This window comes from Acipenser ruthenus, chromosome 2 (genome assembly GCF_902713425.1).
Source record: "Acipenser ruthenus chromosome 2, fAciRut3.2 maternal haplotype, whole genome shotgun sequence".
Lineage (NCBI taxonomy): Eukaryota > Metazoa > Chordata > Actinopteri > Acipenseriformes > Acipenseridae > Acipenser > Acipenser ruthenus.
In genome coordinates, this window is record NC_081190.1 from 11,711,579 (window position 1) to 11,736,322 (window position 24,744).

General features: G+C 39.4%; 1 protein-coding gene across 1 annotated transcript in view; it reads left to right on the forward strand.

Annotated features, from left to right (window-relative positions):
• The first annotated feature begins 12,047 nt into the window (after nucleotides 1–12,047).
• Nucleotides 12,048–24,744, forward strand: part of LOC117403518 (integrin alpha-2-like) — a 54,078-nt gene continuing 41,381 nt past the window's right edge. The window contains exon 1 of the mRNA XM_058989389.1: nucleotides 12,048–12,241. Within this exon, the coding sequence (XP_058845372.1) occupies nucleotides 12,202–12,241 (40 nt within the window). The 5' untranslated portion in view covers nucleotides 12,048–12,201. The remainder of the gene's footprint in view (nucleotides 12,242–24,744) is intronic.

The following is a 24,744-nucleotide window of genomic DNA, read 5'->3' on the forward strand; positions in this document are numbered from 1 at the left end:
GGGCAGGGCGGTGTGTGGTGTGATGCGCTCTTCAGCTTCACCAGGAGCAGACTAGAGACCTGCTTCCTGTCATATTCCCTCTCTTCTACCCGTCCTGCATTATATTCCCTCTCATCTACCCCAGTCCTGCATTATATTCCCTCTCATCTACCCCAGTCCTGCATTATATTGCCTCTCATCTACCCCAGTCCTGCATTATATTCCCTCTCATCTACCCCAGTCCTGCATTATATTCCCTCTCATCTACCCCAGTCCTGCATTATATTCCCTCTCATCTACCCCAGTCCTGCATTATATTCTCTCTCATCTACCCCAGTCCTGCATTATATTCCCTCTCATCTACCCCAGTCCTGCATTATATTCCCTCTCATCTACCCCAGTCCTGCATTATATTAAAAAAATTTTAAAAAAGCAAATTAATTGTAAAAATACAGTAGCCTACATTTGTTAATACAGTATCCAAGAGAGGGAGTTGAGCTTTAAATAAACCCGAAGCAGAAATAATCTTGTTCAGGAAAAATGGTAAAACAGCTCATTCTATTCCTAAAAGCTCTCTGGTGCACCCTGCTGGAAAAAGAAAGTATGGTTTTACACTTCAAGCTGCACCGCCTGATACCTGTGGTATACTGTGCCGTGCCTCGCGGTACCGCAGACCTGCCATGGTGTGGTGGAAGTTTTCCATGGGACCCACTGTATGTTCAGATTTATAACAATCAAGGTGGCATTTGGTCAGTTAGGGGGGCCAGTAAAATGAGGAGTCCCAGGACCCTGAGAGCCCCAATCCAGAGGCACATGTTAATTTATTTTAACAAAAACGTGCATTCCCTAATACAAGTTTAGGCAACATTTCTCTATGATTGTCTAAACATGTCTTCTTCGACTGATCTCAAAGGCTTTATAATTATAAGATCACAGCAAGGTGTTGCCAGTTAGCCTGTGGCTATTATGGGCTATCTCTCTCGTCATACTCATGACAATGTCTCATAACAAACACATCTATATTTAAAACATTGCTCCACACCAAATGTCTACATTCAGCAAGAAGTCTGTACATGACATGTTCAAGCAGCTTTATTACCCCATCAGCCAGCAAGTCATGTACAAGCACAGCAGCTGTGTGTCACAATTCACACTGAAGAAGAAGGGGCTTCATTATCAACACCCTGCTTCCAGCAAGTCATGTACAAGCACAGCAGCTGTGTGTCACAATTCACACTGAAGAAGAAGGGGCTTCATTATCAAGAACTTGCTTCCAGTCTCCACCTCATTTTACATGAATGCAAGACATGATGCCTTTTGAATTCCATTTCTGTGTGATGTCTGGAAAGCTGTATTAAGGGTGTCTATGTACATTTAAGTATAGCCTAAACTGCAGTTGTTTTTGAACATTGTCTGGCAAGGTTATTTTTATATGACACAATTATGTGATAAACAACAACGACTTGAACTTGGCCCCAGACCATTTTTAAAAACATGTTCATGACTTAATAAATGCAAACTGTAGAGCAGTGATCCATTAATGTTACCATTATTTTAAGCAATGCTAGCTAGATAACACAACTTTTTAAAACCTATTGTATGTTTTTTTGTGTTTAAGGTCTTTTGAAGTAGAAAACTTTTAAATAGTATTATATTATTATCACTGTTTACGCACAACCATATAATAAAGCATATGAAGGTCCTGAGCATTAACTTACAGCTTGCATTATGTTTGCAAACTGAAAGACATCCAACATTTTCCACTGAATGCATCATATCCTATACACACACTCCATTAATATACACTAGCTTATGGTTAATTTGTGACCGTTCTTTTCCAGATAAACCCATTTTAAACAGGTGATTAATGAAAACATTACTTTCTGTAATGATGTAACAGTGTATAATGTAGTAGGGTTCTATTGAGAGTCTTTCTGTAATGATGTAACAGTGTATAATGTAGTAGGGTTCTATTGAGAGTCTTTCTGTAATGATGTAACAGTGTATAATGTAGTAGGGTTATATTGAGAGTCTTTCTGTAATGATGTAATGGTGTATAATGTAGTAGGGTTCTATTGAGAGTCTTTCTGTAATGATGTAATGGTGTATAATGTAGTAGGGTTCTATTGAAAGTCTTTCTGTAATGATGTAATGGTGTATAATGTAGTAGGGTTCTATTGAGAGTCTTTCTGTGATGATGTAATGGTGGATAATGTTAGCAGGGTTCTATTGAGAGTCTTTCTATAATGATGTAATGGTGTATAATGTAGTAGGGTTCTATTGAAAGTCTTTCTGTGATGATGTAATGGTGTATAATGTAGTAGGGTTCTATTGAAAGTCTTTCTGTAATGATGTAATGGTGTATAATGTAGCAGGGTTCTATTGAGAGTCTTTCTGTAATGATGTAACAGTGTATAATGTAGCAGGGTTCTATTGAAAGTCTTTCTGTAATGATATAATGGTGTATAATGTAGCAGGGTTCTATTGAGAGTCTTTCTGTAATGATGTAACAGTGTATAATGTAGTAGGGTTCTATTGAGAGTCTTTCTGTGATGATGTAATGGTGTATAATGTAGTAGGGTTCTATTGAGAGTCTTTCTGTAATGATGTAACAGTGTATAATGTAGTAGGGTTCTATTGAGAGTCTTTCTGTAATGATGTAACAGTGTATAATGTAGCAGGGTTCTATTGAGAGTCTTTCTGTAATGATGTAACAGTGTATAATGTAGTAGGGTTCTATTGAGAGTCTTTCTGTAATGATGTAAAGGTGTATAATGTAGTAGGGTTCTATTGAAAGTCTTTCTGTAATGATGTAACAGTGTATAATGTAGTAGGGTTCTATTGAAAGTCTTTCTGTAATGATGTAATGGTGTATAATGTAGCAGGGTTCTATTGAGAGTCTTTCTGTAATGATGTAACAGTGTATAATGTAGCAGGGTTCTATTGAGAGTCTTTCTGTAATGATGTAACAGTGTATAATGTAGTAGGGTTCTATTGAGAGTCTTTCTGTAATGATGTAACAGTGTATAATGTAGTAGGGTTCTATTGAAAGTCTTTCTGTAATGATGTAACAGTGTATAATGTAGTAGGGTTCTATTGAAAGTCTTTCTGTAATGATGTAATGGTGTATAATGTAGTAGGGTTCTATTGAAAGTCTTTCTGTAATGATGTAATGGTGTATAATGTAGTAGGGTTCTATTGAAAGTCTTTCTATAATGATGTAATGGTGTATAATGTAGTAGGGTTCTATTGAAAGTCTTTCTGTAATGATGTAATGGTGTATAATGTAGTAGGGTTCTATTGAAAGTCTTTCTGTAATGATGTAATGGTGTATAATGTAGTAGGGTTCTATTGAGAGTCTTTCTGTAATGATGTAACAGTGTATAATGTAGTAGGGCTTTTTAATCTCAATCTGCACTGTTAGAGCATGCAGGCTAACAGCTCAATTCAGGAATCATTCTCTCACCCGGGTGTCATTAGTATATTTACCTGGACTCCAGAACATATTATTTATTTATTTATTTACTTATTAGCAGACGCTCTTATCGAGGGTTATTCGATTCATAATTTTAAAATGATCAATCTTTCAAACCCTCAGCATTGCATTAGAGAATTCTGGTGTTGACTTTTTAGCTGTGTGCAGTTCACTTTCCCTCAGCCTCACTGGGTGTCTGCCTCCCTCTATGGGACTCAGCTGTGCGCAGTGCACTTTCCCTCAGCCTCACTGGGTGCCTGTCTCCCTCGATGGGACTCAGTCGTAATATAATGGATGGTTTCCCTTACCTGATTATAGTTGGTATCACTTTCATAACTAAAAATATGATTGTATATTCTTTTTTCCATACTAGGCGTGGATAAATAATGTTGGTTGCAGAGCAGCAGATGGGTTTGTTAAAGCCCCACTAATAAAAAGTGTGAGGTCATGTGGTTCAGGATCATCGAATTAGTTCTTCGGATTTCGCTTTTCATCGTCTTTTTATTGACTGCCGGGAACCAACATTTTTCAAGCACGAAAGCAAGATGAGTCAGTGTAAAGATCTCTAAAGAGAACTGCTGTAAGTCCAAGTGCTGTTGGTCTGCCCATTCCAAATGTATTTCAAGCATGACCAAGCAGGTCTACAGTCGTCTGTAAAATAATGTTATCAGCAACGGTTTGATTTCTTCTTTCAGGTCATTTGCAAAATACTTCCCGCCTGCATTTGAATGGGAGATGCACTCAATTTAGCTGAAACACAACAGCTGTGGTTACGCCCAAGTCCTTTGCAATGTTTGTGCTTGACCACTATTGTCAGAATCACTGCTGTAATGATTTTAAAGAGTGCAGTATGTTTTTTTACAGGTAAACGAAGCAGTCACTCCCCTGTCACAGTATGTTAGGATGGGAGGCTGGATCCAGGTAAAGGTAGACGTTACCATCACTATGAATCAGCTCCTATTAATGATGCCAGGGGCAAGTTCCACTTAATTACAAATAGAAATAAACTGCAGCTGACAGGCCAAGATAAATAGGGTTGCTGCTTTTAGTTAGTGACCCACAACTCTGTGCACTGTTCAGGACTTCCCATAAGAAGAATGTGGATACGTGTGGAGTTTACCAGGGGAAAGAAAACCAACCCCACACCTTCAGCACACCTTTTTTTATAAGGTTCAGCCTGTCTGCTAATCTTATCTTCTGCCCACAGAGTAATCAAGATTGTACTCTACACTAATCCTAAAACACTCAATGCTTGTTTTGCTGTTTCTCCTTACTGAATCTGAAGTTAAAAGATTTATTGTCATATTTATAACATACTGCGGTGTTAGTAAGTGCACTGCAGCTGAACTAGAAGAACATGCTTGCTTTCTTACAGCAGCCATTCATTTATAGTCACAGTTTTTAGTACAAAAAGCAAAAATGCATATACTATAATAAACATGATTTTATGTATGTCTGGCAAGTAAATTACATTTATATGATAATCTAAAAATACATACAGTAAGCATTTTTACATAACTACCTACATGTTCTACCACACTGTTGTATTGATCTGTACTGTACTGTATAGCACTGTGTGTAACATGTTCTACCACGTTGTTGTATTGATCTGTACACTACTGTATAGCACTGTGTGTGACGAGGCAGTGTTGCACTGGAACTGCACTATATGCTACTAGAATTACATTATTGGCTTAGTGGTGCTAATGTTACAGGTGGCTCAGTGTGAACTAGCTATCTCACAGTTCCCAAGCGAGTGTCTCTACCACTTTAGATAATGATGACACCTAACACAGCACGACCTGTTACAATAATAACACACACTCATATAAATGATATATTGCCATAGGCCCATGACATATGTTATTATACACTTACGGTACGTAAATATTTATTTTGAAATAAACATAACATTATGTGAGACAGCAGGTATTTGGACTCATCGCCAGGGGTTATTAAACAAAGAAGCATTCAAGGCTATCATTCTATTAAATTTGGTATTCTACTGAGTAAGCATCGCTGTCTGGGGTATTGCAGCCAAAGCCTGTAATCGAACTGGCTGGACTCAAAACAAAGGTTTCAAGTCAGAATGAAGCTGTGTGCAGTTCTTTAGTGCTGGGTTGTTCATCTCATCTGTGTGCCTGGCCAGCCCAGGGACACCTGTAACATTTGAAATACTGTTTTCTATCAAGCGGCCAGCTGTCTTCAATCTGCAGTTGCTTAGATGTGAGCAGCAGGTAGACCCCCATAGTTCCACATCTGCATGGTAAACATGAGCCTATTCACTTTGAATGGTTTTGACTATGAGTGAAGCAATATTTACTACAGCATTTGAAAGCTGAATGTTGAGAAATCCCTGTTTAAAATAAAGAGAGTTGGCATGAATCTCCTAGGTTAACATAGGTGTGCTTGGTGAATACCTGCCAAAGTACATTACACCTGACAGCACTGCAGTACATGCACACAGGGAAGAGAGAGCCTGTGAAAATGAGGCAGCAAGCATTACTGTCCGATGCAGTGCTCATTACTTGGTAGATAGCTGAGCAGTGCCCGAGCCACAGGCACACATATATACTGTACTCTGGGTCTTTGTTAGGACCACGTCCTTATTAAACTGAAAACATGACCCCCTGACCAGGTCCTACACCACTTCATAATTTCATTACATGTAGGGTTAAGGTAATAAGATGACATTCTACACCATTACCTTGTAATTACTGAACATTGACATGGGGTCCTGCACTTGCAGATAAAGATGTTGTTTCATGTACCAGTGAAGAGTCCAATGCTCTGTTAGGTTTATAATGGAAATATAAAGCATATTTGAGGTGCTTCCAATACCAAATCAAATCGTTAATCAAATAGCTAGTATCTTACCTGTCCTTTGATAAACAATACATCCAGTGATCAGCAAGGAAAGGAATTATGTCTTACCTCAATCCTTTGCGTCCCAACTGGGTGTCAGAGTTCGCCTCACCACAGCCTCCACCTGCTTTTTGGCTTCGTCTAACAGGGGGATGGCAGAAGGGCCATAGCCAGAGCTGGCATTCTACCAACGGCAAACTTAGGTTTCCAGCTATAGCTGGCAGTATTTATATGACTGCTTGGTATGTACTATTCAACCTCCAAATCTATGTTACATGGCAAACCAACAGAGAAAATGTTGTACTTTACCAGAAGTTTTACATGAGCATCAGCATTTAAGATGCAAAAAAAAACAACAACCGAGGACACGACCTTGGTGTCCTCAAAGCTAGTTACAGCTTGCAGCTGCCCTCCAGCCCATGGCTTCCCTACGGTCAGCCTCTCCACTTATCTGCGAGCTCATTTATGGACAGGAGTACCTCGAAAGGCAAGGCCAAAGGCCAAAGAATGTAGTGTGAAATCAGTATAACGTAGTAATGTTGTCTAGTTGTCTATGTTTTAATAAATAATCCATTGCATGAGTTTCCTGACTGAAGTGTGTTGCAATGTATTTCAACAAAGTAGCACTTTACAGTTTTGGGTCTATCCATTGGACTGTCTAGACAAGCCAATGACTCACAAGTACCAGTGACCTGACGAGTGTAGTATAAAGGCCAGTATGTTATTGTTTCATGCCTTCTCCTTTGCCCACTCCTGTGTTGTGATTACAAAAATGGGTTAGCTGGAATCCACCTTCTGTAAAGTATGAGTAACAGATTTGATTGATTGCTTTGGACCCTTGGGACACATGGCTTCAAAATAACCCTACAGAGATGCTTGTCAGGCTGAAGTAATCCATTAGGATATCTGAATTCAGACAAAGCAAAGAGCTCCTCGATTGTTATCTTGCCCGGTCTTGTTTTAAAGATACCTGTGTGTTGCCTTGTCTGACCTCTCGCATTAAACTCTCTCAAAGAGTCATGCCTGTGCAGATGGAAACATTATCAGAACTCAGTCTGTAATCCTTGAGCAGTCTGGGAGTACCAAGAAGAAGCTATAGCAGGGTTTATTGTGAATAGCTAGCTTTGTTATAGCAAGTATGTTGAAACATGTCAAACTTCTAAGAATTCTTAAATCATGTGGCATCTAGGAATGCACACAGAACAAAACCAAATAAATCTAAACTCAGAAAACATCCTCAGTACATAAGCAAATTCAGACATAGTGGCTGTTTGTACCTGTTATATTAATGTTGAAGTCAACTGTTATGATGTTTTGGTGTCTCAAGGCTATGTTTCTAATATATTCAGACTGTGCTATTGATAACTGTAAAATACCTCAGCTCCAGTTATAATTAGTTGTGGCTAAGAAGCCTATAGCCTCAAGGTCTAATTTGAAAATAACAATTATGATGTCAGCGTGAATATTCAGCACCTAGAATGGCAGTAGCATGGAATAGCAAAACAATATTTTTGTGTGTGTTTTTGTTCCTCTAGTTAAAAAGATGCTTATTATAAGGGGCTCCCGAGTGGCGCATCCATTAAAAGCACCCACTAGAGTGCAGGATGCGCTCTATAGCCTGGACGTCGCCGGTTCGAGTCCAGACTATTCTACAGCCGACCGTGGACGGGAGCTCCCAGGGGGCGGCGCTCAATTGGCCGAGCGTCGCCCGGGGGGAGGGAGGGTTAGGTCGGCCAGGGTGTCCTCGGCTCACCGCGCAGCAGCGACCCCCGGGCGCCTGCGGGCTTGCTTGTAAGCTGCCCAGAGCTGCATTGTCCTCCGACGCTGTAGCTCTGAGGCGGCTGCACGGTGAGTTCGCAGTGTGTAAAGAAGCGGGCAGCTGACGGCACACGCTTTGGAGGACAGCGTGTGTTCATCTTCGCCCCTCCTGAGTCAGCGCAGGGGTGGTAGCGGTGAGCTGAGCCTAAAAAATAATTGGGCATTTCAAATTGGGGAGAAAATAATAAAAAACTAATTGGCAAATTAAATTATTAAAAAAAAAAAAGATGCTTATTATAAAGAAACAGAGACGTTGGTCCCCATTGGCTCACACAGTAAAGGCCCTGTGCAGGGCGAGTGAGTCATGTCATCAGGAGCTTGCACTTTCAAATCCTGGTCATGTTGAGTTGCTGATCTTGGCCCACAGGGAGCGCTACATTGACCATTGCACTTCCATAGTCTATAGATAGATAAACGGCTGAGGCTGGTGCACCACACCACAGCAACTCCCAGCTAGTGAAGCGCTACACCCTGGCTGGCAGGCAGATACAAGAGACAGATATACTTTATACCTTCCAACAAGTATTGGGGTAGAGACATGCTGTAGCGAAGAGTCAGACAGACAGATACTTTGTCTTTTGCTATGTGTTTTCAAGTAATTGCCAGTTAGCCGTACTCTGAGTGAGTAAAAAGATAGTCGCTTGTGCAATCCAGTTAAAACCATTTCAAACGTTCAGGTGAAAATGATTCATATAGTTGTTGTTAATGTTTAAGAGAAGTCTGAAAGCCCTATGCTTAAGTAACCAGGACTAAAAAGGAGAAGGTCTGTGGATTTACTCCCCTGCACACTGAAACACACCCTGTCAGTCTGTTCTGTTGCAATGCCAGTCATAAACTGCTAATAAATTATTTCTCTTACAAAAGGAAAACCGGCTTTGCCAAACATTTGGAATAGATACCAGAATGGCCTATTTTCTACGCACACGCATGTTGACATAGTGCACGTGTACTGGCTTGGAGTTTTGCACTAACAACACCAGACAGTAAAGCCATAAGAAAGAGGGCACTACCGCTATTAGAAATAATTAATCACAAGCTTTCAAGACCTCAAAGGTCTCTTCTTCAGATGAAAGTAGGGAAGAGTTTTGTTAATTATTGTTCAGTTAGTCCAATAAAAGGGATCACATCTCCTTCTCTTTGTCTGTCATCTCTGGACTGATACAGCTAGTGTTTCATCTATCAACAACCATTGTTTAGGAAGCATATGAAAAAATAACTAAATATTAGAATGCAAAGAATTTGATCTTCATGTCATCAACAATACAGTTCAAAATGTATTCTCCATTAAAGAAATTGTATATTTATTGTCAAGAGTACTGCCACATTCACCAGTTATATGGATAAGATAAATACAACTGATCAATTCATTATACAGTAATCTGATTACAAATCCATTATTGTCACCATTATTAATCATTTTACCCACGCAGGTATGGTACTGTTCTGTCACCAGATTTGAATTAGACTGTATATTTAGCAGTAACCTAAACCAAAAATATAGAATTAAAAAAAAAAACGGCACCCATCCACTCAGACAAGTCAATTTTATAGATCTGAATTGAAATTTAAAATGCTATGAAAACAAACATTACAAAAAAAAAATGCCAGTAATAATTTATTTTAACACCTCATTCCTCATTATTGTATTGCTCAATAAAAAGGTTTTTGTTTGTTTGTTTGTTTTTCTTGGAGGGGGTGGTCATAGACTGAGCTGATGAGGTAACTATTTAAAATAATAGGTTCAAATGTCATTTTCATGCCTTATTTTAATCTCTCGACACACAAATTAGCTACAGTGACATCACTTCTATTGTGCAATGCTGTTTGCCATCTGTCTTTCATTTCAGAAAGAGACCTTCTAACAGGATGCCTGTCCCACATATACCATGAATGTATTGCTCTTGGACAACGGCCCCGGAGCTTTCCAACAGGGGGGGGACAGGGGACGGTGTCTCTTCTGCAGTGTCAGACTGGGAGCTGCTAGTGCAGATAAGCTTTTCTGAAAAAGGTTTAGGACAATTAGGACTTCCACAATGAGGATATTAAACATTTACAGCCCAGACGAGTTCACACTGCTTGCCTGTAGTTACTTGCTTTTACAATAATGTGTACAGAAATATATCAGAACACCAGGAGGCTGTGTGGTCCAGTGGTTAAAGAAAAGGGCTTGTAACCAGGAAGTCCCGGTTCAAATCCCACCTCGGCCACTGACTCACTGTGTGACCCTGAGCAAGTCACTTAACCTCCTTGTGCTCCGTCTTTCGGGTGAGACGTTGTTGTAAGTGACTCTGCAGCTGATGCATAGTTCACACACCCTAGTCTCTGTAAGTCGCCTTGGATAAAGGCGTCTGCTAAATAAACAAATAATAATAATGTATATCCTTGATATACATACAGTATGTGTTCAATATGTACAGTATGCAGTAGTGTGCAGAACACCTCATACTTTTATAAAGTGCTCCCTCGCTGTAAAGCTCTCGGTTATAACGCGCCTTGGATATAACGCTCCTACAGCATGTCCCCCAATTCCCTATACTAGTGATTCATGCAATATTTCTACAGTAAATACAGTACCGGTGTTGTTCAAACTATAAAAAACTTCTCAGTCTAACTTCCGTTTCTGTCTCTCCCTTTTGATACAGTGTCTGAACTGCAGAAAAGCTGCGCTGGCACTTTATAACACAGACATCTTATTCAGTATTCCTAAATAAACATTAGGCCTATTACGTGTTTATCTTTCCTGATGTATTTACGTTTTTGCAGCTTTCTCCGGGAGACATGACGCTTCAGCTTCAGCCCCGCTCCTGCAGCCGAACCTAGGACAAGCCCATTCCCTCTTCCCCTCGCCCGACCCGCTCTCCTTCACGCACTTGGTTTGCTTCTCTGTCCCTTCGAACTGAACTCCCGACCACCGTTTAGCCAGGCTATTTATAGTTTAAAAAATATAGCGTTGGTGCTTTTTAAATATACATTACATTTTGTCTTCACTATATGTGCATTACAGAGAGGGAGTTATTTTATTTTGTATTTTAGTCAGATGTGTGTTGTTGTGTCCCTTTTGATATTGGTTTTGTTTTATTCATTATACCTCCATTTATCTAACAAGCTTCATGGGGGTGCATGATCCAGAGTCACAGCTGGCTTCAGGGCTGTGCGAGGGGGTTTCAACGGGTCCAGTGGAACAGCAATAACAACCATTTCCATTTCTACAGTGCCTCTCATCACAAGGATCCCAAAGCGCTTCACACACAAGAAACAAATGAACAATGAAACCATTACATTAAAAACAGTTTAAGGGCAGCAGTGTGGAGTAGTGGTTAGGGCTCTGGACTCTTGACCGGAAGGTCGTGGGTTCAATCCCCGGTGGAGACACTGCTGCTGTACCCTTGAGCAAGGTACTTTACCTAGATTGCTCCAGTAAAAACCCAACTGTACAAATGGGTAATTGTATGTAAATAATGTGATATCTTGTAACAATTGTAAGTCGCCCTGGATAAGTGCGTCAGCTAAGAAATAAATAATAATAATAATAATACAGAATTTGATCAAAACAGTTGCAAATTGGTTTTAATTGTAAAATTAGAACTAAAAAATGATAATGCAAATGTAAAATACCCGTCTAACATTCCGAATGTGTTTGTGAAACGGCTCCAGTGTGTAACAGCCTGGTATATACTGCCAGGTAGTTACACGGACATAAAGTTAAGGGTCCTCTCCGTTTTGACCTTATTTGGAATCGATACAGAAATCTCGCAACAATCTCCCACTGCGGTGATGTGTACGGATGAAATGACTGCTCGTTGAGTCAGTGGGTGTAAATGACCTCAATTGAAATACATGTATATTACATCTTGATTTGGGCTTTTTTCAGCAAGGTGTGTCTGATGACGTTCCAGTCTAAACCCCGCCCCTCACACTGATAACAGTACTGTACACATAAACCAACTTGACGAATCCAAATAAAGTTGTGTTACGTTTAGCGAAATGTTGGAGAGAAGAGAGTAAAGGCACCAAACAATCTGAATGACCTCTTATCTAGAAAAGCTTTTTCCACTGCTGGAGTCATGGATTTTAACAGTGTGCTGCAACTGCAAATACTCCTAGGTAAGGCGTTTCACTTCATGCCGCAGACACTTGTGTTTGGACATGTTCATTTGATTGCACGAAAATAATATTAATAATTATTTGTAAAAACGTGTTGCTGAGTTTAGTTATTTTCTTATATACTGCAATGACTGATGCACCAGTAACTTTTCTGAAGAAAAAAATACAGTTTGGTAATCTTCCAACTACACTTTTTTCAGAAAACATTGCTGTGAAACAAAATGTGTGTTGATTGAGATAAATATATATCAGCAAGCGGGGGGAAGTTGTAACCGTTACCGATTTAAAAGTTTTGCTACTTTGGACCACATTTCTAATCCGTGACACAAGTGCCTTGAGAACTAGACAATGCGCTACTGTTTTCGCGTTTGTTTCTTAGTACAGTACAATCCAGTGTTTGTTACAAACTGTGGCAACCTGAAATCTAACTTGCGTTAATGCAGCGCATTAAAAGTTGTGTGTTCACGCTGTAGGAGTTTATCCTGTTTGTAAAACTGACACATTGAGATACAGTGCTGGATTAAATAATTGAATGAGTTAGCCCTTAGGTACCGACACATTACGGATAACTCGTAGCTGTTTGTACACGCAGAATATGTGGTTTCGCTGTTAATGAACGCTGCGAGGCTTGCGGCGTCAGTATAGACTCACATGGTAGTGTTATTTAGAGAATGTGTACAGCTAACACATTTCAGAAGCTGAATAAAATATTTTATGTTTGAGACTTAATTAAAATACTAGAACTGTATGTAAAACAACAAGCAAAATGTGTAACGTGGAAAAGCAGAATGTATAATGAGGTTGCACCACCCTTCCGCACTTACAGTGTTTAACCTGAATGTGAGAGCAGACTGAATGGGATATATTAAACTGTGCTTATTGTTACTTGAAATGCTTTCAAATACTAGATGCAAATACAAGCTAAAGTTGTTACAGATGCCTACTAAAATGTGAAGTTGTATTTTATTATTATTATTATTATTATTATTATTATTATTATTATTATTATTATTAATGCAGTAGTATTTTAACCATATGGGTGAAAATGACAATGTAATGTAAATGATTATTTAATTAATCTTTAACTGGCACTGCAACACGCATCGGATTATGACAAATCAGATAGAAATGTTGAACCACAGCATCATGTGAAGTGTCTCATCAACCTGAACATACTGTTCCACACAGCATCTGTGATTCTCCAGAGGTGGGGCTGTGACACTGAATCCAGTGTACACAGTGTATAAACTCTGTGGTTTTGATGGGCTGTGCATATGAAATCACACCACTGGAACTGAACATGGTCAAAACAGGCAAATTAGTGATTGTCTAATGGAACTGATAACTTTAATAGGTCACATGATGCAATTAATTAAAAATAGTAAGAGAAAAGGAACACATAGCCACAAATGGTGAAATGCATGAGACTTTTTAGGAGTTGTTTAAGATGCCTAATTAAAGCACAAAGTGGTCTAACATTTTCACACATGTGTTTCTATATCACTGATTACTCATTGAAAATGGAATCCTCCACCCTGCAGTTATCATGCAGGCAGGTATATAAAGGATATAAAGGACACATCTTGAGGTGTTGTAATAGATGTGCACACTGCTGTAAACGTGTGAATTGAAGCTGAGCCGTTTTAACAACAGATTGTACACATTAAGCAGCAGTATGAAGATTAAAGAGCTGGACCCTACCCCACATGATCCGATGCAGTATTCCTATATACTTCATGCACTCAAGCACCCTCCCCACGTATAGAGTGCACTCCAGTGCACCCCCTACTGGTCAGGTGTGCACAGAGCTGCCAGCCTGAGCCTCCTCTCCAGGGTTCAGTCTCTTTGCAGTGTCCATTTCCTAGGCTTGGGCAGTGAAACGAGGTGTTGTAGAAGAGGATTGGAAAGTGGATTGCAGTGGTAAAGGTCACAGTCAGTGTGAGTAGAAAGTTGGGGTAAAGCAGCTGAAAATCCTAAATTCTTAATTTCTGGAACAGATCTCACAGATATATATACAAAAAACAGTAAAATTAGGTTTTGAATAAACAGGGGTGACTTTGTCCATATAGGGGTAAGGGAATTCAATACCAATCTGGAAGTAAGCCAGGCCAGAATGGCTGCCCTATTGGAATGTGACCAGGTCACAAGGGTTAGCACCCCTGCTCTTTGAGAGAGTGTCCTGGCATCTTTAACAGGAACTCATTTCAAGTGTAAAAGGACAGCACAATGTCACAGCATGGTTTGCATTCAGGGCAAGCAGAGAATATGCTGTAGAAAATGTGCTGTAGAGAAGCTGTAGAGAATGTGAAAATGTGCTGTAGAGAATGTGCTGTAGAGAATGTGAGAATGTGCTGTACAGAATGTGCTGTAGAGAATGTGAGAATGTGCTGTAGAGAATGTGAGATGAAGCAGAGAGGATGTTGTTTCCTTTTTATCATGGTGCAATAGAAGAAAGTGATCAGCGTAGAAGTCACTAATAATGGACAGTAAAGCTACACAGTCAAAAATGTTTGCCCAAATGGATGTGAAAACTTTTGATCCAGCTCAACAGTCACAAAGCAGAGTCAGCAATGTGAAACTGCGTTGTTGGGGGAACAGACAGGGCCTGTAATGGGAAAGCTTCACACTGGCAGGGCAGTGATGTCATATGCATTCACTTCATTTAAAGGCCTTCTTTGTTAGTGTCAGTGCCAGCCCTCCCTGGAATCCAGGTCGCTATGGTTACAGAGTGGAGACGCAGACTAGGCATGGGGAGAGTTTCAATCGCAGCGGCCTGGTAGTTGCACACCAGCAGATGTTTTACAAAGCGCATCACGAGAATGTCAATTCCAAGCAACTAGATCCCCTTCTTGGGAAAGTAATGACCAATGTGAAATGGGAGGAAAAAACAGTATATTGAGGACCTAGAGCAGGAAAAATTCAGACCACTTGCTATGTATTTATGTATGTATTAATTTTTTATCCCATGTATTTTTAAACTCCTGGGGTAAGAACATGTTGGTTCAAGAAACAAAGTAGCCCCCGAAGGGAAGAGAGTCTCCTGCCACCTGCATCACTTCTTGGAGCTCCCCCAGTACTGAGCAGATAACTACATTATTAGCTCTGACAGCTGTGGATTCAGGGGCTGTGTTGAGGTGTTTTTAATATTTTATATAATATCACCCTTGTAAATGACATCTTCGTAAATGAGTTTAAACTCAATTTTAATTAAATAATAATAATAATAATGATAATAATAGGCATGCTTAGTGTGAAAAAAATAAACCTACATGTAGTTGAAAGCTGTGTTTTGTTCCCCTGTAGCTATTTAAGTGTTGTGGTTTAATAGCTTAAGAGCTTGATGTCCCACAAAGTGCTCACCACAAATGTCAGATAATTTTCAAAGTGCTTACTGCAGTCTAAAGCCTCTAAAATAAGTTCTATGTTAATGTTCCTCAATTTGAAAGAAACATCTCAAGATTTTGACTCCAGATGTATTCACTTCAAGGACTGTTTTCAGGAATGTTTTTTTTGTTGTTTTTTTTTAATGCATGTTGTTTAATTAAATCCAGCTTGCAGTTCATGAAACTGCTCCGCGGTTTGATTTGCGTTTATTATTTTCTTCATTCTCCAAAGCGCTGCTTAAACTGATAGAGTATGTTTATCAACATTCCTTAAATCAGTTCTGAAGGTTTTGTAAATCATTTTTCTGCACTTTTCAAGTATTTAAAGACTTTTCAATTCTTTTTTGCTTCCAGTTTTTTGTTAAAATTATCAGGTATTTTTTTCTCCTTTAAAAACTGTAGAAAATGTGCTCAGTGAAGTTGTATTGCAGGCCCTGTCCTGTAAAAATTCAGTTTCACTGCAACACCGTTTTATCTCCTACCCATATTGGAGGTGGCATTCCTCCGACAACATGCCACTGTGGATAATGTCCAGTTTATTACTAGTAATACAACAACATGGCAGTTAGTAACATGACAAGTTTCCCATGCATCATGTGACAGGAAAATGGCATGACTAGATATCATACTACTGTACTTTCTGCATCAAAAAAGCCTCTTCCAAGGAATAAGGGCCCTATATTTAACCGCGGGCAGCTATAGAAATAATCATCATGCTTGTCATCGGTATTCATGTAGCGTTTGTCATTCAAACAATACATACAGAACAGCTCTTATTGCAGTTACTCAAACCAGTATGAAAATGAAATCCAAAGTAGACGGTCTATTCAATAAAGACACTTTGGCTGTTCCATCCATCTGTGACAGGCAACAGGAACTGAAGAGCAGCTCCTGGAGGCAAATGAAGGCACCTTAACACAGACTGATCAAACACACAAACAAACAAACAAACAAACAAGCAAACAAACAAGCAAGCAAACAAACAAACAAGCAAGCAAACAAACAAGCAAACAAACAAGCAAGCAAACAAACAAGCAAGCAAGCAAACAAACAAGCAAGCAAGCAAACAAACAGTACTCGAAGAAAATGTCTCTGAAAACTAAGAACATTGAATTTGAGGCGAGTAACTCTTTGAGCCTGGCTAGTTATATAAGCACATTGCCTTGTGTGACCAGCCTGTCTACAAGCCAGCATGTGTTGCTCAGTACAGACTCAGCACTGGCCACGAGTCTTCTGTTTGGTAGAGTCACATGATCAGTGATGATGTGGAAGGATAATGTGGTAAAGCAGCCATCACTCAGGCAGACTGGAGGCAAAAACTGGAACTTTTCTAAATAATCATTCAAAATAAACATTAGCATGGTGGTCAAACAAACACTTTCCAAAAACAAACTCTATTTTTCAGGTAACGTTCAGGCTTAGCCACACCTTCACTGAACTGCATGTATATACTCTCTAATCCTAACAGAACTGACTCATCTAACCCTGTCACAGAACTCCCCATACCCAAAACAAACATTTCTTTGTTCCTTTAAAATAGGGCGTGCCTTCTCCAGGTGGCTAATTGATTGATTGATCAACCAACCAGGAACTGCATTTCTAGCATTCTCAGGCTGTTCAATCAGACAATCAGCCTCCCCAGAAAGACACATAAGAACATAAGAACATAAGAAAGTTTACAAACGAGAGGAGACCATTCGGGTCGTTTGGTTGTTAGTTGCTTATTGATCCCAGAATCTCATCAAACAGCTTCTTGAAGGATCCCAGGGTGTCAGCTTCAACAACATTACTGGGGAGTTGGTTCCAGACCCTCACAATTCTCTGTGTAAAAAAGTGCCTCCTATTTTCTGTTCTGAATGCCCCTTTATCTAATCTCCATTTGTGACTACTGGTCCTTGTTTCTTTTTTCAAGTCGTAAAAGTCCCCTGGATCGACAATGTCAATACCTTGTAGAATTTTGAATGCTTGAATCAGATCACCGCATAGTCTTCTTTGTTCAAGACTGAATAGATTCAGTTATTTTAGCCTGTCTGCATACGACATGCCTTTTAAACCCGGGATAATTTTGGTCACTCTTCTTTGCACTCTTTCTAGAGCAGCAATATCCTTTTTGTACCAAACTGAACACAATATTCTAGATGAGGTCTTACTAATGCATTGTAAAGTTTTAACATTACTTCCCTTGATTTAAATTCAACACTTTTCACAATATATCCGAGCATCTCGTTGGCCTTTTTTATCTCTTCCCCACATTGTCTAGATGAAGACATTTCCAAGTCAACATAAACTCCTAGGTTTTTTTCATAGATTCCTTCTTCAATTTCAGTATCTCCCATATGATATTTATAATGCACATTTTTATTGCCTGCGTGCAGTACCTTACACTTTTCTCTATTAAATGTCATTTGCCATGTGTCTGCCCAGTTCTGAATGCTGTCTAGATCATTTAGAATGACCACACCAGTTAACTCATTTAAAGCCACGTAGCTGTGCAAAGGACAGCCATCTTGGCTTCAAGCAGATGCCCTGCTCCTGAGCCAATATGGTTGCCAGCCACAGAATTATATAAAAACATAAGAAATTCAAGAACATCAGAAATTCAAAAACAGGAAAAGGCCATCTGGCCCACCTTGTTCGCTTTTGTGCCAGCGTGCTCCGTTAGCACTCAGGAGAGGAAAAACAAACCCCTCTAACCAGGTTAGTACGGGAAATGAAACCTCTGGGAATCTGTGGCTAGACGGTCCGTCCTTCCTCCAGACGGCTAGCTAAAGGTCTTATTGTGGTCACAGAGAGGGTTGTACAATATTGTTCATGACAGCATCCAGTGTTTTTTTGAAGGGTCTGATAGCCTGTGCTTCAACAACTCTGTTGTTATTCAGTTCTGAATAAGCCCTTCTTCAGCTTCCACCCGTGGCCCCTGATTCTGTTCTCTGTGACCTGTGAAAATAATTCTCAGCAGTTACTTTGTTAAACCCCTTGTCAATTTTAAATGCCTCTATTAAGTTGCCTCTGACTCTCTAGGCTATACAGATTCAGCTCTTTGTCTATCTTCATATGACAGCCCTTCAATCCTGGAATTAATCGTGTTGCTCTCCTCTGTACTCTTTCCAATGCCTCTATATCTTTCTTATGATATGGGGACCAACACTGGACACAGTATTCTAGGCATGGTTGTACCAGTGCATTGTATACTTTTACTCGAGATTTGAATTCAGCTGTCTTGGCTGTATAACCTAACATTCTTTATAGCTTCTCCGCACTGTCTAGTTAGCTTAAGAGTTTCATCCACTACTACCGCCAGCCTTTTCCTACATAGCCTCCTCTATTTCATTACTATTCATTCTGTACTTGCCTCAAACATTTTTGCGCCCTGTGTGCAAGGCTTTTCATTTATTCACATTACATTTCATCTGCCATGTTTCAGCTCAAGCTCGAATCTTGTCTAAATCTCTTTGTTTTATTAAAGTTGCTGATTGGGAGTTGGCTACACCTCCCAATTTTGTGTCATCTGCAAATGTGCATAGCTTACTGATTATGTCTTGGTCCAGGTCATTTATATAGATTAGGAATAACAATGGTCCCAATACTGATCCCTATGGTACCACACTTGTTACGTTACTCCAGTTTAATGCCTGTGCAGGGTCTCTGCCCTGTCACAGTAACGCACAGTACCCTGTAGCTTCTCTCTTGTGTAAACCACATATTTTCAGGAACACACACAAGCAAGAAATGCCTCTGTCTTGTGGTTGCCAGTGTTGTTTGTGAGTTTAGCCAAGAACTAAATCAGCTTTTGTACCTAGAAATCAACCTGGACTGTGAGTTTTGACAGCGTCTGACTGTAACAGTAAACCCTGGGTATTTCTCTCTGTAGGACAGAGCTATTGTGTGCTTCAGCAGAACTGAATAAGTCAATGCAACAAATTGCAATGAAGTACCAATGGTGGGAAACTGGGTGTCACTGATTCAGTAACACAACTGCAGGATAAAAACCATTACACTAGCTACTTAATATTCTGCAGCCGTATTACTGAAAGAACATTACAGCTGTGTGAATCTCGGATAACACTGCCGTGTTATTTGCATTTCTGTGATTTTTTCCCCCCCGTCATTTTTATGTTGAGCTCTGCATAACAGTTTTGATAAATGAAGCTTCTCTCATCGGCAGTATTCCTGAAAAATGAAGACGGTATAGCTCAGTTTGTATTGGAACGTCACGTTTCAAAGACATTAAATAAAGGAATATATGACAAATGGAATTTCTCTACCATTCAGTTTCATATGGATTCCAAATTGAGTTGTGCTGTGATAAACACCACAGTTCAATTCGGATAAGCAAACACCACAAAGAGAGCAGTGAGAGCCTAGCAACAGGAGCCTGGCACTGAGCTAAATGACTCATTTATTCAAAATCTGAGTGGAAGACAATGAAAAGTCCAAAGCGCATTCTTAAAATAGATAGACTCAGAGGATGCATGGCATTTACTTGGAGACAGCAGTGACCCTCGCAACTCAAGTACCCAATCTGAGATCCTGTCTGGGATTGTATCTGCTCGGAACACTGCGGTCTCATTGTACACGTGAGGCAGCAGTTCTATAGGACATTGCACGAATAGTTCGGTTCAGAATCTGTTCTGTTCGGAAGCATTTCAGAGTCTCTGCAATTACTTACAATTTCATTAAAAGAATGTTACTTTAGTGAATCGAGAGTCTCTTACAGCAGGGGAAGTTGTGACAAGGTTAGAGCTACCTGAATGGACTATTCTCCCATAAAGCGAGCTTTGTAGTTTTCCATATACTGTACTTAACAAAAATGGAAAAATCTAGCATGAAATGCTGTACTACTATTATGGCTGATTTGCTTCAGAAAGTACAAACTGTGGTATTGTGTTTGTGGTCAGCTTGGTGTCAGGCTGCATAGCATCCAGGCTTTGTATTCTAGTCTTTAATGAGTTGAATAAAAAGAAGATTAGAATTGTCTGTGCACAGTTTCTGTTGGGTATCTTAGTCCCTGCAGGGCATGTATATCTGAGGCAACAGAGAAAGAACAGACTGATGTGTATGAGAAACTAAACTCTTTTGGTACTTCAGGCTATGTTTTTGCCATTCAATCATATAAATTATGGGCAGTATTTGTTGACTGAATTATTGTATTTGAAACTTTTCCTAAATGTCTACTTCTTGCATGCTACAAAATTGTTTGTGCCTGTCAGAAGGTAACTGGAATGGGAGTAACAGAATGTCCAGCCAGCGGGTGTATTTACAAATAACTGTCCGTTTTTCAAATATTTTTATATAACCTGGTACATAAATCACATTTATATTAATCAAATTTAATCAGATCTACTTTTCAATATGAACACAATTTCACATGCCCACATTTGATATTTTTGCTGCCTTTTAAAAAACGTTTAATCCCTATTGTTGCAGAACCTAGTAAAGATGGACGGAATTCATAAGATACATGCAATTCTAAAAACAAAATCAAATGTAAGATAGAGTTTACCATTGAAGTTCACATGCCACTGTAGTGACACTGCATTGTCATTGGAAACCACTGGATTAGGCAGAGCAGTCAGATAGTCTAATAGAAGTGTGTCTATTGCAATACCAGGTAACGGCTGGCGTTTAGTACATATATTGCAGGGATTTACAGGTCATGCAACACCAGTACTGTGCCAGCCTTTGTGCAAATCAGGTGACTGATTAATAAGCTGTTCTCTTGAACACGTTGCAGCTGGTGCTGGTAGATGTCACATGCCTTCCTTCAGGAACAGCCTCACTGCACAACGTTGCAGCTGGTGCTGGTAGATGTCACATGCCTTCCTTCAGGAACAGCCTCACTGCACAACGTTGCAGCTGGTGCTGGTAGATGTCACATGCCTTCCTTCAGGAACAGCCTCACTGCACACTCCTACATGCTGGTGTGCTTCTACACTCAACCAATTGCTACGTCCTCAAAGTTCACTCCATGTCTGCTTGTTGTCTTGGACCAGTTTATTGAACCTCTATTAATGCTGAGGAGCACAATAATAAACAACTTTGATATACAATTTATTGGGCTGTTTATTTAACAATCAAAGCAGCACTGGATGGTTAAAACATGGCCATCCCTGGAATTGTATTCATGTTCACAGACAAAGTAGACTTGCATGCATTGTAGACTTTTGTATAACCTCTGTACACAAAGGGCTATATTTCGTTATATATACAGGCGTCTGCTAATTAGACACAGTACTCTCTTGACCTGACTGGGAAATGCTTTTTAGCGACTCATTGAGAAACGAGACCGTCAGCATGGCCTAGGGTACCTAACAGATGGGGGGGGGGGGGGGAGTCCATTCCAGATGGCAGCTAACAGCTGCCTATGCCATTGCATTTCAATATATGGACACCAGCAGAATGCAGTAATGCCAGGTACTGGATGCTGGTAATCATCATTGCTGTGGTCCATCTGTTTGGGATGATCTCCGGTTTAGAGTGACGGGGCTCTCAGTCCTTCAGTAGCTTTTTCTAATTGCAGTTCTCCATATAAAAGGTTGTTTTCTGTAGTGCCATTCCAGCAGGAAACTTACTTGTGTGAATTTTCAAGATTGGGTTCAGCTTTTTATACAGCTCCGATAAAGAAGGCCACATGGACCGATTACTAAGTTGTAAGAAGGTGGCAGGACAGTGTACTGTATATCTGTGATTATCTTATAAAGTGTAAAGAACAGGCCTCGATTGAAGCCTGCCCAACTGTAAAATGGCATTTACTTAAGAAAATAGAAAATAATGAAGTTAATGATGATGCTCTTTGTAGAAACATCCAAAGTGTTTATGGCGGTGCGTTGGTTAAAATAGTTAGCTGCAAGCAGTACAAGGCTTTGCATGAGTAGACATGACATCATGAGCTTGAGAACTAAATGACACCAGAAACCAAGATTTACCTAAGTGAACCCTTAACCACACCAAAATGTTGATAAATTGGATCTTTCAAGCTAAATATTGTAGATTTTAAATATGATACACAGACCACCCAAGTGACCCGCATATTGACATTAAAACCTGCAGACCTGCAACAGTCAATGTACAACCCACAAAATAAAACTTATACAGTATGCAAGATTGGGTGTAAGGTGAATCTTATCTAGTTCCTGGCCTCAGAGTGCAGCACAAGACTCAAAATGTACTGTCATTTTTATCATTTAGGTCAGATTAACCCCCTACCCCCACCCCCCTATCCACAGAATTCAGGCCATGAAACTTGGGACCTATGGATACAATGTTCCAACAGCCCCCATTGTAGAAATGAAAATCACTCATTGGTGCACAGTGAACAGAATGAACAGTCATGCAGTACTGTAGTTATTCCATGAATGTGGATGGCAGGATAACCGCTGTGCCCCAGAAGTAGAATTGCTTTCCTTAGAACAAGCTCTGCATCAGCTTGGCTGTGATTTGTCCAGTCATTCTGTCCATGGATTTGAATCCATGCAAGATAGATTTTAAAATGAGATGCGGTCATAAACAATTTAAAAAGCTATATTCACTCATTCATTCATTCACAACACTTGTTGTGTAACAGTAAATATTACTTTAATTATTTTGTAAAGAGGAGTCCAAAATTAGCATATTGTTAATGAGATGTAAAACTGAGGTCCCATTGTAAGTGACTCTGCAGCAGCAGTTGTGATGCACAGTTCACCCCCTAGTCTCTGTAAGTCACTTTGGATAAATACATCTGTTAAATGACTAATTAATAATAATAATAATAATAATAATAATAATAATAATAATAATAATAATAATAATAATAATAATATACACTAGTGTGCTCATTTATTAAAACAACCCATTGCTTCTGGTGTTTTGATTTGTTGTGCATATGAAATAAAACCACTGCAACTGAAAATCTTGTAACATTGTCAAAATAGGCAAACATGTGCAATTAATTAAAAATAATAAGAGAAAAGGAACACATACAGTGCGTTTACATGTGCATAAGAATTACGATATCAAAAGTCATGTAAACACAGTTTTCGGAAAATGTATCGGAATATTCCGAAAGTCAGTTTTCGGAAAACAGAACCTAGAAATTTCCGATTAAATTCCGAAAACAAAATGTATATCATGTAAACACACTTTTCGGAAAACTTATTCTGATACTGCACATGTGCAAACTTTGACCTTCATTCCTGCACGTGGTTTTAGAAAACAGAGAAAATAATAATAATCTGTAGTCAGTCTGCATGCATCCATCTGTCTAGTTAGGGATAAAGTAATACATTTGTTAAAGTCTGTATGTATTTGCTAATAGCCCATACTGAAGCAGCAAATGTTTTCCAGCTTTAAAATGATGTGATAATTTAAAATAATGTCTGATAATATAGAACAGGATGAGCTGTTGGAAAGACTGATTGCACATTGTGGGGAATCTGAATAGAGGTATAGGATAGTAATCTTTGAATTTAAGACCTGACACTTCGATAAAGCACTTGAGTTATTGGATTGGTCTCCGTTCTATCACAGAAATGTCCAGTCTTCAAATCGCTTCTACAGTACTTTGCATGCGAAAATATCCTGCATTTTCCGAAAACTTCAATCCATGTATACAGTTGAATTCTAATTAGATTTTCTATCGTTAATCATGTAAACACAGAAAAGTGATGTTTTAAGAAAATAAGTTTTCTGATTCAGTTGTCCAAAAACATTAGTTTTCGGAAAATGCTTTGTCATGTAAACATACTGAATGACACACATGGTGAAATGCAGGAGACTCTTTACAAGTTGTTTAAAATGCCTAACAAGCATGAAGTGGTCTAACATTTTCACACATGAGTGCCTATTGTTTCTATATCACCAATTACTGACTGGAAATGTACATTTTCACACCCAGAGATTTTCATGCAGGTAGGTATATAAAGGATATAAATGAGAATTCCTGAGGTGTTCTAATACATGTGCACACTGCTGTAGCTGCACAGTGAAGCCACTTTCAGTGGTGGAGATATAAAAACAGTCCCATGGATGGTGAGGTGGTCCTGTATCTGAACTGTTAAATAGCATTGATCATTGTGTTCTAATACATGTGCACACTGCTGTACCTTGTGCATTGATCATTGTGTTCTAATACATGTGCAC